Source organism: Bacidia gigantensis, assembly GCF_019456465.1.
Source record: "Bacidia gigantensis strain McMullin 20006 chromosome Unknown contig_125, whole genome shotgun sequence".
Taxonomy (NCBI): Eukaryota; Fungi; Ascomycota; class Lecanoromycetes; order Lecanorales; family Ramalinaceae; genus Bacidia; species Bacidia gigantensis.
Genome location: NW_025408591.1, coordinates 850,332 through 868,670, shown reverse-complemented (window position 1 = coordinate 868,670; position 18,339 = coordinate 850,332). Strand labels below are relative to the sequence as shown.

General features: G+C 43.2%; 4 protein-coding genes across 4 annotated transcripts; 1 reads left to right on the top strand and 3 right to left on the bottom strand.

The window, feature by feature from the left end:
- Positions 1-612: 612 nt before the first annotated feature.
- KY384_001094 (uncharacterized protein) lies at positions 613-2,957 on the bottom strand (the record flags this gene model as incomplete). The annotated part of the gene is made up of 8 exons (XM_044809626.1): positions 613-718; positions 769-839; positions 888-982; positions 1,029-1,172; positions 1,220-1,763; positions 1,815-2,011; positions 2,062-2,725; positions 2,775-2,957. The coding sequence occupies 8 exons, from the start codon at positions 2,955-2,957 to the stop codon at positions 613-615; spliced, it is 2,004 nt and encodes a 667-aa protein (XP_044673533.1).
- A 2,756-nt stretch (positions 2,958-5,713) lies between these two features.
- KY384_001093 (uncharacterized protein) lies at positions 5,714-9,728 on the bottom strand (the record flags this gene model as incomplete). The annotated part of the gene is made up of 3 exons (XM_044809625.1): positions 5,714-7,814; positions 8,720-9,055; positions 9,109-9,728. The coding sequence occupies 3 exons, from the start codon at positions 9,726-9,728 to the stop codon at positions 5,714-5,716; spliced, it is 3,057 nt and encodes a 1,018-aa protein (XP_044673532.1).
- Positions 9,729-10,628: 900 nt separating this feature from the next.
- KY384_001092 (uncharacterized protein) lies at positions 10,629-14,967 on the top strand (the record flags this gene model as incomplete). The annotated part of the gene is made up of 10 exons (XM_044809624.1): positions 10,629-10,811; positions 10,866-10,886; positions 10,940-10,951; positions 11,013-11,018; positions 11,682-11,799; positions 11,922-11,996; positions 12,056-12,148; positions 12,212-12,345; positions 14,075-14,274; positions 14,532-14,967. The coding sequence occupies 10 exons, from the start codon at positions 10,629-10,631 to the stop codon at positions 14,965-14,967; spliced, it is 1,278 nt and encodes a 425-aa protein (XP_044673531.1).
- Positions 14,968-15,575: 608 nt separating this feature from the next.
- Positions 15,576-16,204, bottom strand: KY384_001091 (uncharacterized protein; the record flags this gene model as incomplete). The annotated part of the gene is made up of 2 exons (XM_044809623.1): positions 15,576-15,614; positions 15,764-16,204. The coding sequence occupies 2 exons, from the start codon at positions 16,202-16,204 to the stop codon at positions 15,576-15,578; spliced, it is 480 nt and encodes a 159-aa protein (XP_044673530.1).
- Positions 16,205-18,339: the final 2,135 nt, after the last annotated feature.

Sequence of the window (18,339 nt, the reverse complement as noted above, 5' to 3'; positions counted from 1 at the left end):
ATATTTTTTATTAAGTAAATTTTTAATAAAAGTTATATTTTTATATTTTATTTATTAAAAATAAATACTTTTATATTATTTTTATAATATTATATTTTTTTTATAAGTAAAGTATTTATATATAATAGTTTTAATAAACTTTATAAATAAATATAATATTAATATAATTAAACTTATTAATTAATTATAATTATAAAGATAATTTTAATAAAATTATTTAAGTTTTATTAAGCTTAGTAACTAAGCTTTAATAATTAATTAGTTTAAAAGAATATTATAGTATATTTTATAATTTAATTTAATTTAAATTATATATATTAAATAGGGTAGTTTAATTATCTAGAAGTGATATAGCTTTAGTAACACAACTAAATCACGAAATAGACACCTAATAGGAAAGCATACTGGAATCGAAAATACGAGATCGCATCACTCACAGTGACATCCTCGTAGAGTCTTTGCTTAATCGTTAGATGGTCTTATGTCCTATCCACCTATCTACTTTCAGCTGTCTTTGCTTACGTCGTGCGCAATACTGTCTGGATTATTTGTAAAGTCATGAGAGGTATCACAAGATGTAGATTCAGGTTTGTCGAGCGGATGAAGATTTAATTAATCGTCATCGAAAATTTGATAAGTGTTTTGCAGGATAGTATCGATGGCTCTTACTTGCCAGCCAGCATCCGCAACGTCAGGGCCACTACCCATCAACGTAGGTCTATTCGCATAGTCAGCTCACGCGATCTCTGGGACGACAGGTTGTCTGACCCAAATATTATCGCTAAATTGCTCGCATTCATTCTATTTGCTGCAGAATGTTCCTGCACTCGATTCAAGTGCTACGAAGCTTTAGCGGGGTATCATAATCTCGAAACATCGGCACTCACAAGTGTAAGTGCACGCAGGGTTGCATAATTTGGATCCGGTAATGCGTTGATGATTGCATGTATGGAATCACGCCGCATGATACTATCATCGATGCCTTAGATGAATCAGTTTTGCAATAGAACTGCTCTTGGAGAACTCACGAGCCGCATCAACAAAACCTTGATAGTGCTCACGAGTTAAAAGGGGGTCTGGCAAGTCCCTGAAGAATTGCTTCAGAAGCCCCGCGACGCTATTGACATCATGGTAGAAAGCCTCTGGATTACGGAAATCCACTTGGGTAGAATCTCAAACTTATCAGCAAAGCCTGCCTTGGAGATCACAGTCATCTCACCATTGTCAAAGATCCCTTTAAGCTTGTTGACGTGGGTTGATGAGCCTGAAAGACGATAGATACCCTCCACCTCGAGGCCAAATAGGTCAATTGCTTGGATGCATTGGTAGATAACCAATGGTACTGCAGATCCGTCACGCTTCAAAAGATCGTCGAGTGAGAGGCCGAAAACAGGGCGCAAAGCGGGCAGACTGGTATTTGAGATATTATTTTGGAAAGTTCCGAGTGAGGCAGGTGGCTGTGGATACAATGGGCTTTTGATCTGAGCTGGGGGTAATTGAGGTGGTGCGTTAGAAATGCTTGTCGGATAATTCGAGGTTTGCGGAGAGCTAGTCAGCCCGCTTTGTTGTCCGGAAAGAGCTCCAAATGGCACCACTGGCATAGGGGCTTGAGTAGGAACCGTACCTCCAGGTGCTGAAGGGGTTGGCGTGGATAGAGAGGGCCTATGTGGACCACCACCCATCACTGCAGGACCTGGGCCTTGCATGGGTGGGGTCGTCCGATTGGCCAATGAAGGAGGGTTAGCCTGCTCGGGCTTGAGAGTCTGCACTTAGATAAGTAGAAACTCCGGACCATGTGCCGAATAGAGGCTTACAGGATGGCGTTCGTATTTGATGTCACCCCCATCGCTAACCTTGGAAGCGTGGCTAACGATGAACGTCCTGAGATCTTGCGGGTTATCAATCTGTGATATAACCTCTCGTAAACTCCTCGATGCAAGGCTGTCTGGCTGGCTTGGAAGAGGGCACACACAAAGTCCATTACCTAGCAAGAGCCGCTCGTTGAAGGAAGCTAGCGAGCCATCAGTAATATTTTGATTGTTTTGGGGTCCACACTCTTACCGAATTTTTGTAATTGCAGGGTCAAACCATTGTCGCACTCATTGATGAGTTCTTGAAGAGCTTTTGTTGCCTGTGGTCTGAGTGTGCTTACTAAATCCTGACGTTGGGCCTTCGCAGTCTGAACTTTGGAAGAATAGTCCGCGTCGGCTTGTTGGACTTTCCTCGAGAGGTCCTCCTCATGCTGAGCGGCAGACTTTGGTCCTTTCAAGCCGAAGACACGCCCCGATCCTTTATCGCCCGTGCGGGCACGATCGTAGTCCTCTGCGAGAGAATGATATTTCGCTTTTGCTTTCTCCATCAGAGCTTCCGAATCTTGAACTCTCTTCTCAGCGGCTAGACCGTTCTGCTTCCACATCTTCCGACCTCGCTCTATGTTTACGGCTAGCTCATTGAGGTCTTCATGCATGTGATGTAGGGATAACGCAAATTGTATCCCGTTGTCCGCCATCCGATCGTGTACTCGAACCGTCTCCTCGTAACTCCGCGCATAAGATCCTTGGCGGTTGTCTGGCCTTCTGACTGCATCATGACTACCTCGACAAAGCTTTTTGAGACCTTGTGCTTGATCCTCCTCAAGCGTCGATCTCTTTTTCAGAAACGTTGCAAATTCCCGTGCAGACGCAACGCTTTGTTTCAGCCGTGTGAGCAGTGTGTTCACCCCTATCTAGCAACGACATCAGTGCCCGCGAGACAGATCAGGGTGCACGACTTACATCAGATCGGAGGACACTGTCAACAACAGAATTGTTTTCATTTGGACTGCCCGTGGCCGTCTCATCGTGACCGTTGTACATGCCTGAAGCGGCTGGATTATCCGGCAGGCCATTTGTGGGAAAGGTATTGGGAAGATTCGAGATGTCAGCCGATGAATTCCCAGGATGGTTCTCATCTTCCATTGTATGATTCAGAGCTAGATTAGGAAGAAGAATATCATGTATATAGTGCTCATGGCCTACAAGATCCAAGGTCCCATTAAGCTAACCCGACTAGCCGCCGAGGCTTGGCGTTCTTTGGCTACCCTTAGCTAGTACTATAATTAATGTACATTGCTTGGCGGTCTATTTAGAAAACGATAATAATAACTATTATTACTTTATTAATATATTATATAAAAATTCTATATAATATATATAGCTTTTTTAAACTTTAAAAAAATAAACTATTTTATAATATTAATTAAAATTTAAATTTAAATTTTTTTTTAAAGTTTTTTAAAAACAATTAATATTATTAAAAGTCTTTAATTATTATTTTTTTTAAAAAAACTTAAAATAATAAATAGAAATTTATTTAAAAAAAGAAAAAGAAAAAGAAAATATAAATTATAATTAATAATAAGCTTAATATTAAAATAATATTTTAAAAGTTTTTAATAAAAAAATAAAATTTTCTAAAAAAAGTTTTTAAAAAAACTTATTATTTAACTAATTAATAACTTAAAATATATATAATCTCTTTTTAAATAAACTTTAAATAAAGTTTAAACTTATCTTAGTATAATTCTAAGCTAAACTTAAGTTTTACTTTAGTAAATCTTTAAAAAAACTTTAAAAAATTACTTTTTTATATAAATTTCTTATTATATAAATTTTAATACTTAAAGTAGACTAGTAGAAGAATTATATATATATATATTTAATTAAATTATATAATTTTAAGGTTTATATTATATAAGTATAATTAAATTATTTTAAAACTTTAATTTTTAATTTAATTTTTTAAAGTTTTTATTTTAAAAAAGTCTTAAATATATATTTTTAAATTAAATTTTTACTTTAAATTTATATTAATTAGATTTCTATAGAATCTAAGCTTAAGTTAAGCTTAAGATAGTTTCTAGATATTTTTAAATTAAGATTTTAAATAAAAAAATTTTAAAATTACTTTTTAAAATTTTTTTTTTAAAAAATAAGCTTTTTATTAAGTTTATATTATAAAGGTATAGGATATATAGTATAGTAGTAAGGCTAGTATAGGGAAAGTAGGAGGGTATATATAGTAGTTTATTTAATTAATAATAATATAAGTATAATAAAGGAATTATAATATACTTAAATATATACTTTTAAAGAAACTAATTTTTAAAAAGGTAATAAATAATTAATTCTTTACTCCTTATACTAAGTTTATTTATATTCTATAAATTAATTAAATTATATACTTAGGGAGCTATATTATAATAATATAAAATAAACTTTCTATATTTTATAAACTTAATTTAATTTAAAATAAATTTAATATATACTTTTTAATTAAACTTTCTTAAGCTAGTTTTTACTTTTTATATATATTTTTTAAAATATTATAATTTTTAATTATTATATTAATAAAAATTAATTTAATAAATAAATATTATTTATAAATAAAAATATATATAAATAAATTATAATTATTATAATAAAGTTAATTTTAAGATAATAAAATTAAATATTATAAAATATTATAAAATATTTATCTTATATTTTAAAGTAATTTAAAAAATTAAAAAATTATTTTTTATTAATAAAAGTTATTTTTTTTAAAATTATAAAAAAACACTTATATATTTAATAAATATATATATAAAATTATAATTTTAATATAAAAAAAAGAAAATATTTTTATATATAAATAATAGTTAAATATAATTTTATTTATTTATTTATTTTTTATAAAATTAATAAAAATAAAAATAAAAAAATAAATTATAATATATATATAAAATAAATTAATAATAATTATATTTTTATTATAAAAAAATAATAATTTTAAATATTATAATATAATAAAAATAAAAATATAAATTATAATAAATATAATAATAATTATTATTAAAATATATTAATTAATATTATAATAATAATATATTTAATAACTTAATTTTAAAAAAATAAAATAAAAATAATTAAAAAAATATTAATAAAATAATATATTTTATATTATAAAAACTTTAATAATTCTATTTAATTTAAGTTATTATATATTGTTTAATAATAGTTATAGTTCTTACTATAGTATTCTTAGTAATAGAGCTAATATTTAGTACTATAGTATATATTAATTTAAATACCTAAGGGCTACTATATAAGGGGTACCTCGTGGGTGTAATAACTTTCTAGACACAAATTCAAAGTAACTAATTAAACCCTAACTGAACTCTTAACTAAGGGAGGTCGTTGCTAATAAGCTATAAAAGACCCTTTCATGCTCAAAGTTTCTGGGAAATATTCAAGAGGTGTCTAGGGAGGTATTGGCCCTGAAGAGTACTTATAGGCGGGAACATGGGGATAGACCCGCCTAAATCATGCACGCACACATCGAAGACTGGCCCATAGGAGCCTGCTAAGCTTTCCATGACTCGATGCACGGCATTGCCTAAAGCTAGCTGCCTAGGGATGTGGGAACGATATTTGAATCTAGGCAGATGGATGCTGTCAAAAAGGTTTTACGTCACCAGCAGAATGCTCAATCCTGGATTGGGAAAATGCCTCTTCACTGAGAAACACGCACCACTGTTGTAAAGACTTCTAGATTTGTGAATATATCCAATCGCGGCGCTGAACAACCCTGCCCTGTACTAAGAATACATTTCCCGTATCTTCCAAAGGGTATCATGTCGTAAACTCATCAACCATCAGTCCATGCTATCATATGGGTTGCGTTGCCGACAATGTTAAAGTACAGATCTTTTAGTGCCGAAAAGAATGAGGCTTAGGCTGCTATCGTTCTCTGCAATAGCAGGGGTAGCCTCGGACATTAGCTCCCACCTGCGGAATGTAAAAGGCTTTTTGACAGATTGCCTGGTCGCCGGTAGGCCCTTGTTGTCCCCATGCTCTACAGAAATCGCAATGTGTATGTTGTGGAATCGCTTGCGGCTGTCGATCTCCAAAGACTGAATGAATACGTCAGAGAACGCATGGCGCGTTTGATTAGTACCTATGACTCGGACACGGGTGATATCAGGTAGGGAGTCAAGAACCTTGCAAAGCACACTTCGAAGCTTGCCTGACATACGTAAGAGGTTGCAAGAGTCAAGCCGCTGTGCCACCAAGCCAAGTGATGCAATGATCTTGCACAGGTTTTCTTGCGCCGTAGGTAGGTCCTGAAGGAATGGCCAGTACAGAAGGATCAAGGCCAGCAACGAGTCAATTTGATACAAGATAGGTTCCGGTAACTGACAGTCCTTTTGGGCGTCGATTTTCTTTTGGACCAATTCCAGAGATACCAAAATCCTTTGACCCATAGCTAGGTGGTCGGATGCTGAAACACTGAATGCTGAAGCGTCCAAAATAACCAAGAGACCGTACGTTATGTTCCCAGTTGCTCTGGAAAAAGTCAAAGGACTGCCGTATATGTGGTTGATCAGAGCAGACTCGATATCTTCCCGAACCAACTTTGCGTTCTCAACAGAGAATCTGGACACAAGCAATGCCCAGGAGTTAAAATGATCTAGTGGGGTGTCGTCCGGAAGTCTGATCACGGTTTTTGCAAAATTGTAGACAAGCTCGGCCGTGTCTTCAGCTCTTGAATTAAGAGGTGCAATCAGTTCAAATTGGCGAGTAGGTGGGTCGAAACCATCGAGAACATGCCTAAGCTCACTAGCGTCCCGATTGCGATCCTCATCAGTATTATCAAGCTGAAGAAGCAGATTTCCTATCTGATTCTGGACGTCAGCATCGGTCGGTAGAGATGCTGGGTGCTCATTCGCTGTCGTATGCAAAATGCTGCCTATGAAAACACGCAACCGTTCTTTATCTAGACTAAAGTGTTTGAGTACGCTATTGGAGCCTGCCACAGGTTCATAGCTTTTAGCTAGAAATTTGAGTATCCTAAGGATTGATTGGCTAGAAAGCGAACGTATGGACATCTGTTGTTGACGCATTCGATAGGAGCGAAATTCAGGACCTAATGATGGACATTTATCGTCTTTCGACACGAGGTCCAAAAGGTCAATTGCTATCATGAACTGCCGTGTTGATGATTCCGTTCTTTGTAGAGTTGCAAGTCCGGAGGAAATCACCGCATCCATCGAAACCATTCGAAGACAGATAAAGGGCGATAGAATAGTAAAGAGGCTCGGTCTTCCCTCTGTTACTAGTAAAGTATCCAACCAGCGGGAGATGAGCTTTCCAAAAACCGCATCGTCAAATTTCTGCAGGCGAGAAAGTAGATGCGCAACTCGCAAGAAGCCTTTAGAATCGCTACGTTTTAGCTCCTGGCGGGTTGTGAGCATGCCAAATATTCGTGTCAATGTCTGTCCATCCATGCTTGTGCCGCCAGTAGCTAGCATTTGGTCAAGCTCATCAAGGAAAGAGTTCTCTCCTGCGTAAGATGGCTCAACAGTTGTGTCTGATATTGGCGAGTAAGCGAAAGACACTGCTGAGCCGGCAGACAACTTCAAGAGCTGTTTTCGAAGCACTTTGATTTCTTCATCAGTATTGGAAACACGGGCTGCCAGGTCGATTGATGACTCAAGTAAGTGCTGGTCTAGCTCAGAATCCTTTGTGCCCAATACACGTCGATAGGCAAGTTCGAAGAGATGGCGTGCGGCATCAATGGCTAAGAAGACCTCGACGTAGCAATTGACCGTGTCAACGATAGCCAGTAGCGTGTCATATGTCGCACACTCCAGAAGCCTTCCCATGACTTTAGCGAAAATCGGAAATTCATCTAATGCTAGCATGATTGTTGAGATGGTGGCAAATTCAGAAAGCGTCATTCGATTCAATGGTGGGCTTGGTGCTCTTTGCAAGGTAGCTTCAGCCTCGCCATGGCTTTCATTGCGAATTAGGCATGAACATAACCATCGAGCGCTTTCGTATTTGATAGGTAGACTCAATGTACTAAAGTCGAGTCCATCTGAGGTTCTGATTTCTCCTTGCCCGTAGCCAAGGAGCCCAGGTAGAGAATTTGAAATGAACGACTTCGCGGCTTCTAAATCAGTGGCGTCATTTCGATGATTCAAACCAGCTCTAGATATCAGATAACCGCGAAGATCAAGGCTATGAGCCGGGAAAAGCGATGGTGGTAGCTCTAATAGTAAGCTGACGTTTCGATGCTATTATCGATTGCTTCAGCATACGCGCTATCCTGTAGATGTCTGGAAGACTTACTGAAGTGCGCGTGGATTGACGATGTAGAAGTCCTTTAGCCATGAGCCACTGGAGATACTTTCCTATTAGAGAAAATCCCCAGAAGAATAAGCTCTAAGATTACCCTGTAGACAATGGTTTCGGAACAGTCGTGAAAAGATATGTCGTAACCGATGCAGTCGAGAATGTGCGTTTGGATGTTAGCACCGTCTTTGCTTAATTCGGCTATAAGCCTTGCAGCTGCGTAGACTCGATAGCGCTCATGCGAATCCTGGTCGGAGCACCAATGAAGACAGCACCGAATTATGCTTTCTCTATCGGTAGTTAATTGGAGACATCGATCTGCAACGAGTGCGTATGCTGGGTTTGAGAAAAGTACATCGAGGATGGTAAGCATCTGCCTTCTTAGCTCCAAGCGTTCTTGGAACGAAGGCTGACACAAGTGGTGTTGTAGCATCGTGTTTTGTTGGTGTAGACTGGCGTAAGTAGGCTGTAAAGTGGGCCGGTTGTTAATCAAACCGGTTCGAATTAGCGTTTCAAAAGTCACCCAACGTTCAGGAATTAGAAAGCGCTCGGTAGAGAAGAACATGACAAATTCAAGGATTTGGGTGACAGCGTTCGTGATCGTATGTAGTCCGTCATATATGACTGCCCTTGATATCTGCAGATCTCTGGTATTAGCGCGGAATGAGGTGTATTGGGCGCCCAAAGAATTTACGTTGTCAAGGTGGGAGAGCAAAAATTCGACGAGTCTTTTCCCCCGCCAGCTTTGGAATACGAGATCATGCCGATGTGCTCCAATAATTACTAGCCACAGTAGCAGTCGGTCAAGGTCGCTTTCACCGGTTTTCTGAACCAAAAAATCGAGATATTGCCCACGATCCATCAGCTGCTCGGAGTACAGCTGTTGCGTCACTTCAAGTCTTTAAATGTAACGTTAGTGATACCTTCGACGAATGTTCGAATAGCCACATACACGTAATCTGTTTGTGCCTGCTGCTTATTTCCATCGTTTGCAGCGGAAGTGAAGACCGATATCACAAATTGTTCAATGGCTGTTGTCCATTCCTTGATCCATTTCACTTCCCCACCCACAGTGAACACCACCCCGGCGCCTTTCCTCTTGAAAGCCCTGATTTCGTTCGCGCCAACACACTTGACAAGCCACACTGCCCTAGGCACGGGAACATATTTGGCAAGGCAATGATCGAGTAGCATTTTGCCGCGTATTCCATGGGGTATAGTTCGACTTAAACGCCGTAGAGAGATGGAGGGATTCGAGAGGTCGTTAAGCCAGGCCTCTCGCTTCGTGTCTGTCAATGTTACCCTTGGTGGCAATTTAAAGGTGCTGTCGCCTAGAACTCTTCCGCAGAGTTGACGCTGGCGAAGTGTAGAGGCCAAAAGTGAGGACAATATTCGAGCACCTGCCTTGTGCTTCACACTTTTCCACAAAGAAGGCTTTGCCGTACCCAACTCGTTGTGGTTCGTCGGGAGTTTGTCGTAATACCCATTCCGCGTTGTCACCTCGTCCAGGGCATCCTCTGGATGATCTCCACTCCATGGGAAGAAATCCGAGGGCACTACTTCAATTACCATACATATTTCGCAGAGCAGTCAAGACGCCACTTACAATGGCTTGCGTAAAAAGGGATTGAAGGGGGGGCTTGGATATATAAGCTTTTACAGACACCTCTGACTGCTTTGAGAATCCCTTGCGACCGTCAGGAAAAGGTGCGGACAGGCCACGATGATTCGAATTATGAGTGGGGCGGGATGGATGGAATGTGTTGGTTGAAGTTCTACCGTATTTGGTAGAGATGGCAGGTTTGGGATTGTGTGGGTCCACCAATTGAGTCCTGGAAATCAAGCTGGGCAGGGCTGTTGTTACTGTTGGGTAACGCCTCTTCTCTCCGCCAATCTTTCTCCTCTTGGTAGGAGGCTCGGGAGCAGAATTGGAAGTCCACGAAGAGATAGGGATTGAGTGAGATGATGATGCTGGCGAATGCTGCTGGGATGTGGCGCAGTGGGCAAGTAGAAAGCCCTTCAAGGCGCTGTCCCGATCTTTGCATCTTCTTTCCTGCACAGCGATTCCCATGATGTTGCCATCCTCACGTTCGATTTGGTGGTATGAGGTGACAGGCCATCTGCGGGGAACGAGGTCCTTTGTGGACCACTAGGACTCTGCTGAGAGGATATGGGAGCTTACAGACCCGGATGGGAGTGGTGCAACTCGGTCACGTTGTAAGCAACGACAGCCAGCACTCAGGCTTGTCCAGGGAAGCGGAAATCAACCGGGCTGCTCGGGCTTATATTTGCCACATCTCATTGGTCGGCTTGACGGACTTGAGTTTAGAAACTTCGGGTCTGCGCACTCGCAGACGAACGGCCCGATGCGCAGGACATTGGGCTGGCGCTATTGAGAACTAGCCAATCAGCAAACCTCCGTACTATCACTCAACTGCGGAGTGCTTTCGCCATCCACAATAGTATTCCACGATGTCTATAAAGAAGGATATGCGAAGACCAGAGCTCGGTACATCCCTCTTGAGCTTTTGTAACTGGTATGGATCGTTCCTGACGAATCTTGTTACAGTTATCCCATACAAAGATACCGCAAAAGACAAGACAGAAGGCGGCGACGTCGCGTCTACAATGTCGACCACTCTACCAATGGTTGCAGTGAGTCTATCTTCGCCTCACTAATGGTGCCACAACTAATAGCGTTCTCCTTAGATGTTCACTAGAAACAAGCATGTTCGGAACGCCCTGGATAGGAAAGCTTCGCTAACACTCAGGGTGACCTTTAGGATGATTGCCTGGTATTCTACGCCAAACCGGGCGTTCTTCCCCACTTTTGGCTTCCCTGATTGACTTTTTAAGGGCATCGTTTGTCTTTGCGGTCCAGACAATGTTGGCGCAAAGCCCTGATCAAGCTGAGAAAAGCGGCGCTCCTGGTTGGATGAGCGTCGGCATGTCTTGTACGTAACCAAGTCATGAGGTGTTGAAAACCATTGATTGGCTGACCGCTCCCGTACCAGTACTCGCGGTAGGAACAGTACGTCCAGACATCAACCCCGGTGAATGCTTCGTATCTGACGGCGATGGTGATTTTTGCAGGCCTACCTACCTCTGTTCATGCCCCCCGGCCCACAGAATCGAGCTACAGGCACAGAAGCTCCCTCAGCGGTACCTCCGTCATAGTTGTCCGCGACAGTTCTCTCAAAACACCGCTACATCGTCTTAGTAATACGCACATTTACTTCCCGACGGCTACTTGCCAGACTGTCACATGGACGAGGGTTGATTAGTCTGAACATGGAAATTCTAGTGCCTTAGCTTTAGGGGCTGTTATGGGGATGGGCGCCCGGGAGTCCCTTATAAGCTGGTCTTCCCCAGTGCATAGTTTTTAGCGGCCAATCTCAGCCTTATCAGCCTTGGCGTAGTCTTAAAGCCCCGCCCACTCGATCGTCGTACTTACCAAATCCTACACTCCAACGTTCTCCATCACACAAATATCATTTCCAAGCCACTCCATATTGCCTTTCGCAGAACCTTGCTGCTCGTGCACAAGTCTCGTTGCTAGAGCTGCCTACTCGACCATATCTCCTTGCAAACATCTCCGCAGAGACAACGGGTTTTATGTCCATCGAAAATCTCAAAACCTTCGGTCTGTCATTCTAGCTCCTTATCCTTGCTACTGTACAAAATGTAATCGCTGTGTTATCGCTCATTGGGCGCGAAACATACCACCAGCAGACTGCGGTTGGCTAACTTGCATCTTTCATTCAGACCCCTTCGCCGAAGCCGACGAAGACACAGGCGAAACCAAGCAGAGCCAGAATTATATCCATATCCGAATTCAGCGTACGTAGAAACGTACGGCCCTTTCTCAACCGATTTTGACGAACTAAATACGTTTGCAGAACGTAATGGTCGTAAGACCTTAACGACCGTGCAGGGCCTGCCAAAGAAGTTCGACCAGAAAAAGATTCTCAAGGTGATCAAGAAGAAGTTCGGTAAATTAATATTCCGTTGGGAATGATCTGCAAAAACGTTGCGAATGCTCACATTTGATTCAGCTTGCAATGGAACCATTGTTAACGACACCGAAATGGGGGAAGTGATTCAGCTTCAAGGCGATCAACGCAAGGATGTCCAGGAATTCCTGGTCGATAAAAAGGATGGACTAGAGCTTGACGCCAAAACCATTAAGGTATGTTGCAAACATGGTCATTTCAACACAAGCTAGATACTGAAACGAACTCGATAGGTCCATGGGTTCTGAGGCATAACCTCCGATGCCCCCTATCTTTCCCTTCAACTCTTCCGTGACCGCTGGCAATAACTCAAACGGAAGGTTGCGCTTTCATTCCCTCGGTCTCGAAAGTACGGAAGGCCGGCGTCGGGGCACATTCTCAGGATCTCTTAGATACCCTTTTCTGAGCGCAAAGAGACACTGAGGCGTAGAAGCACGCTCGTTTATGTCATTGATCATGCAAACGATGTGTGAAGACCGTGGGAAGAATGATCTATCTATTTTAAATGATAATATGAATTGATGGTAGCAGTCAGATCCCCTGAGATTACTGGAATTATAACTGATCAAACACAATGCGAAGTCCTCAGCTTCATGAATTCTCTCTTTACTTGATATGAAGTGCTTTCCAGGCGTCTCCCAGTAGCATGAGCAGGGGGACCTCTGGATCATTCTCACGAGTGAGATGGAGTTGAAGAAGCAAGGAGCTTAAGCTGATGAAGCTTGCAACGGAGAAGACGCCAATCGACGCCGTTGTCTCCTTCCGAATGTTAATCTTCCTGTGCGTCAGGTGATACAAGACTGTCAATGTCTGCTCATTTGTCACTTGGGGTGTCTCGAATCCGACAGACGATGAAGCTCTGAAAAATTGGAGCACATACTGTAGAGATAGAGACCCACGCTGGAAGAAGCATACGAGGATCCTTGGAAGCGCCAGACAGATGCAAAACCCAAGAAGTAATGTATGTAAGGAGAATGTTGGTGGTCAGAAGCCGGACAAGCGTCGCAGAAGGAGTATAATTTAGCAGCCTGAAATATATCAGAGTAGTCAAAGGAGTCAATTGCCGTCATGAAGGCGCACCATCGGGACATCAAACAGTCAGTGAAGAAGTAGGAAAGGTAGGCGGCCGCCGAACACTATGGCCAGTGGTGAGCAGGATATTGCCCGCGCGCACAAATCCACAACCTTTAATAATCATACCCATAATATAGCAAGGAAGACCTCCGTAACCCTGAAGCGCTTCTCCACGGTCCACTGCCCGTCATGCATGACACTCGTCTCCTGATTCAAAAGTAGTTCCGCCAAAAAGGTCAGGGCGCAGCGCAGACCCCACCATACCGCTGGAGCAGTACTGAGTGCTCGGCTTATAAGTAATGGAATATGCCAGCGGTTGCTGACTCCAAGGACGACGGCAACTCGCGGATGAAGTAGGCCTTTGCATGGCGGAACCTGAGGTGTAGTCGGCAAGGCACTCTCAGAGTAGCTTGGGGGATTTGAGGACGCCAGATGGGCAGCGACACGGCATATGCTGCCGCATCAGCAAGGCTTGAAGATTTGAAGGCTCTCCTGCGCGCAAGGGCAAAGAATAAATCCGGGTGAATCGATTTCGGCTCTGATTTAACGCGTGTGACGGAGATAGCACCGGAGATATACTGGTGGGAAATCTCCAGATACCTTTCAAAAGACATGAAAGAGACCGCACACTCACTGCGTAAGACTGAATACGTTCTAGCCAAACGCGTCTTGCTTGGAGCTTATAGTGATATGGCTTGGTGCCACCTTCGTACACCTTTCTGCTCCTTGCCACACGGTCCCTCCTACCGTTGTCTTGCACGAGCACCCATTGTCGTCCAAGTACGCCATGCCGCCCAAATGCGAACGCCCCGACAAAGACAAGCTATCCAGAGGGAGGCTCGACAGGACCCTAATGCCATTCCAGAGGAGAAGTTCCCTCACGATATGGGGCTCTTCCAAGGTAAAATCTTGGCCAACTCCAAAGCTGTACCAAACGTCTCATCAAACCTTGCAGGCACACTGATAATGCCTACTGGCTCGCGAAAACCCTCGCTGTTCTTTTCGCCTTCCAAACGAGCAAAGCTTGAATGGTACCGGCTGAAACAGCGAATGAATGATTTTAGATCGTGAGAAGAGTCAGTCGAGCAATGCGCCTACCATTGACTGAACTAGACGCTCAGGCTTGCATCATACAAATATGGCACGAACATGAAGCCGAGACCAAAGATTGAATTCAGAAAGATCAAGTCCACAGCGCTCGCTCTACACCAGAGGTTGTTTGGTGCTGTTGCGGAGTATGATACAATGCTCACTCTTTCCGTTCTGTACTCATACTTACGCTTAGTAGGGGCGATGTGGCAGCCATTGAAGAGATGTGCTGCGAGGGCCTCAAGGGCCAGCTGGAGAAACAATTTGTTGCCCGCTCACGCAAGGAGAGAGTTCAATGGGACGTGAAATATGTTGGACTCTCTCAGGTTCGCGTCGTAAGCAACCGAGGTAGTATGCTACCTCGCAAGAACTCGGCGCTACGCCAAGCAGTGGTGAGGATTCGCTCTCAGCAAAATTTGCTACGATCGAGAGTCGCTGAAAATGACGGATCGCAAGTCCTCAATAATCGCGAAGGTGGGAGGACAATGCAAGAGTACTTCGTCTTGCAACGGAGAATCTTCGATGGTGTGGAAGGACCTTGGAAGGTCTGGGGTACTACAAAAGAAACCGACATTAAACATGTCGTGCCGCAGAAGCAGAAGGCGGAGATTCTCACGGCGCCACAGCCACTATGATGGAGAGTATAATGGGAAGTATTTTGCAATATATATGTGCTGTTATTGTACATACCATCCTTTCAAATCATTAAAGAAGTTTGTCAATCTTATAAAAGCCGAGGAGCTTGTCCAGCGCAGTGAATCGTATTAAACTCACGTCTGTCCTACTTCTCAGTAGAATTTTCCCTTTTGAGCATTGGTGTACGTTACTGGCTCCTGTTCGACAGAGGAGTCGCCTTCAGTCTGATCATGGCTGACGTACGTGATGGGGCTCGGTAGGGCAGGCCGATCGAAAGCATCGAATCTGTGGCCCCTTATTCTCGAGAATATCCACTGACAGCCGACTCGCAGCGTAAAAGCGCCCAAGGCCCACAGTAAGCCTCCTAGTGAGGTCGCGACGAATGCCCCTGCCAATTGATTAGCTCTGATTGGCTCAATAAGTTGACACATGCAGAATTTGCTGACCGAAAACACTCCAGTCATTCGCATACAAACCTCCTTCTAGAAGTAGTAGGTTTGCGCCACTTTGGGTATCGCCATAATACACCGTGCCAAAGATGAAAACAGTCAAGAGCCCGCCAAGGCCACCAACGACTACCTCAAAACCTCGCCACCAATAACATCGATCACTCAAGCCGATCACTAGTGGCGGAATAGAGCTCGCGCTGACCAAGTCTGAGATGAGATAAACCTGCAAGATGTCCGGACTCTTTAAGGCAACAACTACGACAGGGAATATGATCAAGACAACAGCAGCTCTTATCCACCAGAGGCTCAATCTATTACGAAAGATATCATTGCTACCGGTGCTCACCATGGCCGATTGAAAGCTGTCGAAAGCAGCAGTGGAGAGAGCAACAACCATGACAAGTACAACGCCAACGGCCCATGCAGGCAGCTGCTCGAGCAGGAGAAATAAAGCAATGCTGCCGTCCTGGGGTGGATCCCCAGGCCAAGCTCCTGACCACGCGGCCAAGAGCCCAGTGACGCCGACCAAAAGTAGGATACAAGTGACAGCCACAGTAGCAATGGAGACACCCATTCGAAGATCTCTGTCTGTCTTGCTGGCAAAGGTTCGCATCCAGAAGCCCGAGATAAAGAAGTCATTGGTCAGGATAGCCACCGGAAGAATGAAGATGAGCTGCCAGCCTAGTAGACTGGCATTCAGTAGTCCGGAAGAATCAATCAAACTTCGGTCAATATGTGTCTCGACGCCAATAGCAATGACGCCGAGGACGATCAGTCCCAGGACCATAGCACCTTGAACCGTGTCTGTTACAAACGAGATGCGAAATCCACCAAGTGCTATATCACGTTAGGCTATGATGCGATCAAAGGAGGCCGAGCACTTGCACGTATAGATTGTAGTAACCGCGCACTCAGCAATGATAACTGGCAAGCCATTTAAACCAGTCAGTGCGCTCACAATTTGCTGCAACGCCGAGAGCTCTGCGACCATGTACAGAAAAATAGTCGTTAGTCTGCACCTACTCATCAGATCCCTAGTAACCACTTGTTAAGTGTCGCCACATACGTCAGAAGGCTTAAGTAGAGCGCCGCGATCACGCCGTACCTGAGGTACATGAGCAAATTTTTTTGGAGATTCTGTGCGAAACCAATACCGTTGCCGAGTCCTTTACGACAACTGAATTTAGTTTGACTCTTTCAGAGGACAAGAGCTGACTTCTGCTCACCATTCAGTCAGCACAAATCCATGGGGGCATTTCTCGCGAATGATGGGGCCAAGAAAGCCAAACACCAGTAGAGGTAAAGATGATGATAAGACGTAAATGACTAGTCCTTGTAGTCCTGCAATGGTCGAGATCTCCGGATAGGAGAAAAGTATGCCAGACCCCAATGCTATTTGCCGTCAGCTTAGCGAGACAGTCTCCCTTTATGAGAGTGAGGTGAGGGAAGACAGCGGCAACACGTTCCCCACGCAAGCATTATCTTGATCGAGTATTTACGGTGTACTCTCAGCTTCATGCATAATGGCAAGCAGTGACGTCCAGCAATACATGATGCCCGGACGGATCAAAGCAACCAGAAGCAATCTGCACCCGTAGTGTAGCCGCACAGATATACCGTAGGAAAGCCCTCAAAACCACTGCTTATGTGCCGAAGCAACGAGCAGATAGTATCGAAGGACCTCCACAGCCATCTGCGTTGAGTCTATACATACGAACCTGTTTATGAGACTTTCTCAAATCCACGTATTCTTACACTTTTCCCGTCGATCATCCAGTTGTCAAGAACTATGCCTTGCTTGCGTCGGGACTCAACTGCTGCAGGTGTACGAAGGCCGCGTAGAAACAATAGCCGCAGCACTCACCCGAAGCGATAAAGTTCAATGCAAGAGGGATTGCTATCTCACTGTCAGCCTCTGACCCCAATATATGGACCTTAGTAACAAGCAGAGGCGATGCTCTTCGCCTTCTAGCTCCGCTTTGATGCTGTGCTAACCCTTCTGTGTGCGATTGGCGGCCAGGAACTCCGACTTTGACTGATGTCGCCAACACCATGCTATGTACAGTCCAAGCATTCTGTGGGCGTAGCAGACCTCTCAGTATTTCCATGGACTCAAAGGAGGGAATGGCGAAAGCGGCTACCTACAAGAAAATGCCGTAAGTGACATACAATATGGCATTGCTCGCTGCGAAAGATGGTTGGCCCATGACGAATCCTTTTTGCCAGTGCCGGTTCGTAAACTTGATGGCGAGTGCGTTGCTGCGAGGTGATGTGGAAGTGAGATGCAAGGATGCGCAATTAGTGGGGAACTTGACGGGAAAAGAGACGAGCTAAATTCAAAGCGAGAGAGCTACTTTGAGTGTATACGTAAATGAATTCAAATTTCACCTAAAGTTGAGCCGTACCCAATTGTTACACCTCAATCTTAAAATGTCATGGCAGGTTCGATGGCGCTACTTGGACAATGACATGCTCGTCAGACGTAAGTCTATTATTCGGGTTTATTGTGATCAATTGGATATTATGTCTAGCTCATGCTATCTGGCCACTACTATCTGCAATATCTTATACATAGCTCTTTTGCCCGTATCTAAGGTGCTTTCATCCTGTTTGAAGGTCGCTAAATGCAATTGATTGAGACAGAGGATCGGAACATCCTTGGAAGTCTAGTACGAAAGCCCATCAGCAAGTATGAGCGACACAACTGTCAATCGGCCCAGTTTATTCCAGACACTGGGGGTCACTTAATGTCACATCACCCTGTGGACCGGTCGCTGAGGCTGAAATGGTATACAAGCTGGGGCTCTAATGTCGAGCCTTATCTTTTGTGGTTGATGGGCTAGTAGCAATGCTTTTCTGTTGGTAATATTCTGTTAAGCTCAGATGGCAAGATGTCGTAGCAAGAATGTTCCCCCAGGGAAT